General features: G+C 45.7%; 1 protein-coding gene across 1 annotated transcript; it reads left to right on the top strand.

Annotated features, from left to right (window-relative positions):
* Nucleotides 1-200: 200 nt before the first annotated feature.
* On the top strand, nt 201-1,749 carry LOC143776890 (E3 ubiquitin/ISG15 ligase TRIM25-like). Its single transcript, XM_077266708.1, has one exon. It carries the CDS (start codon nt 210-212, stop codon nt 1,560-1,562), a length of 1,353 nt encoding a protein of 450 aa, XP_077122823.1. The 5' UTR covers nt 201-209; the 3' UTR covers nt 1,563-1,749.
* The last annotated feature ends 367 nt before the right edge of the window (nt 1,750-2,116 follow it).

Raw genomic sequence — 2,116 nt, 5'->3', positions numbered from 1 at the left:
TGGCAGAGCGACAATACTGCACAACCAGGACTCTGGGGCACTGCATACACACATCTATTAATCTATTATATACATATTCATACATCATTTATAGAGGACTGAAGACCTGTTACAATTCTGCCGCACCCTGTGTCAAGATAGTTGAACCCGACCTTTGCTTTTTTATTATCATAGAATTGTAGTTTCATTTCTTCCTTCTTCCGTCAGCCATGGCTTCTGCTATTCTGAGAGACGAGCTGCTCTGCTCCATCTGTTTATCTACATTTAAAGATCCTGTAACGCTGAGATGTGGACACAACTTCTGCCGGGTCTGTATTGATCGTGTGCTGGATACACAGGACGAGTCTGGAGTTTATTCCTGTCCTGAATGTAGAGAAGAGTTTCAGGTGCGGCCGGCACTGACGAGAAACATAAATCTCAATAATGTCGCAGAACGTTTCCTGGTTACTCAGCAGGAACAAGAGATCACCGGGATCTGCTGCACTTACTGTGTGGACTCTCCTGTACCTGCTGTTAAATCCTGTTTACTCTGTGAGGCTTCTCTGTGTAATAAACACCTGAGGGTTCACAGCAAATCACCAGAACACGTCTTATCTGATCCCAGCACTTCTCTGGAGAAAAGGAAATGTTCTGTCCATAAGAAGATCCTGGAATATTACTGCACTGAGGACGCTGCTTGTATCTGTGTGTCCTGCAGTTTAGCAGGAGAACATCGGGGACATCAGGTGGAGACGCTGGATGAGGCCTCGGAGAAGAAAAAGGAGAAACTGAGAAATATTCTGCAGAAACCAACCACAAAGAGAAAGGAGACTGAGGAAAGAGTCCGGAGTCTGGAGGAGCGCAGGAGAAAAGCTCAAGAAAAAGCAGCTGGAGAAGCTGAGAGAGTCACTGCCCTGTGTACAGACATCAGGAGACGGGTGGACGACCTGGAGAAGAAGGTCCTGAGTGAGATCTCCAGGCAGGAAAAGGAAGAGTCACTGTCACTGTCTGCTCTGATCCATCAGCTGGAAATAAAGAAGGACGAGCTGTCCAGGAAGATGAGACACATTGAGGAGCTGTGTAACATGACGGATCCACTGACTGTCTTACAGGAACCAGACACCGGTGACTTGTGTGATCCTGAGGAGGAGGGAGGTGATGAGGACACAGGAGGACATGATAAACAGCCCCATGATGGAGATGTCCTGGATGTGGCTGTGATCTCACACACATTACACACATTATGTGACGTAATATCAGGTATAAGGAGCGGGATCTATGTGGAGGGTCCTGCAGACATATTACTGGATGTAACCACAGCTAATAATAATGTCCTTATATCAGACGACCTGAAAACTGCAACCTGGACACAAGAGGAGCAGAAACGTCCAGAAACAGCAGAGAGATTCCAATATTATCAGGTGATGAGCAGGAGAGGATTTACCTCAGGACGACATTACTGGGATGTGGAGAGCAGTAGATCAGGGGGGTGGAAGGTGGCGATGTGTTATCCCAGTGTAGAGATCAGATTGAAGAATCCATTTTGTCTTCCTCTACTCAGAGACGTATATGAAGAAACTTGAGCAAGGTAGACATTTCCTTTTATGGACGCATTCCTTTGCCATATTGTAACCTGCATTCCAGAAGTGAACGTTATCAGTAGAATAGATACTCTTTGTTAGAGAATATGAGCCCTTGTACGCATGTCTGTAAATGCTTATCTCATTCCTATATAAACAGGAGGGGTGAGCCCAGTGAGTCAGAGGCGAGCTCCTGGGTGATCCCTGCATATGAATACACATCTCTTGTGCTGTGTGTTATTACTTGGATCTCTCTACATCAGAAAGTCAGGGACGGATGAGGACTCAACATTTCTGGCGCCCGAACAGGGACCCGAGGCGAGAGTATTTACTCAAGATTTACCTGCGGATACGGACAACGGAGATCTGGGATAATGGACGGCAAATGAAAAAAAAAAAAAAACCTGGCCAGGTAAGAGACATTATTAGTTCTCTTTTATCTGCCCTGTATTATCCGAAAGATCTCTATGAGCCGTGTCACGCTGGGTTAGTCTAGTAGTGAGTAGATACCTATAAAACTCGGGTTACCATATTGTATAGATTTATGAGTCTAGTCC

This window comes from Ranitomeya variabilis, chromosome 5, assembly GCF_051348905.1.
Source record: "Ranitomeya variabilis isolate aRanVar5 chromosome 5, aRanVar5.hap1, whole genome shotgun sequence".
NCBI lineage: Eukaryota > Metazoa > Chordata > Amphibia > Anura > Dendrobatidae > Ranitomeya > Ranitomeya variabilis.
This window is presented reverse-complemented; position numbering and strand designations above follow the sequence as displayed.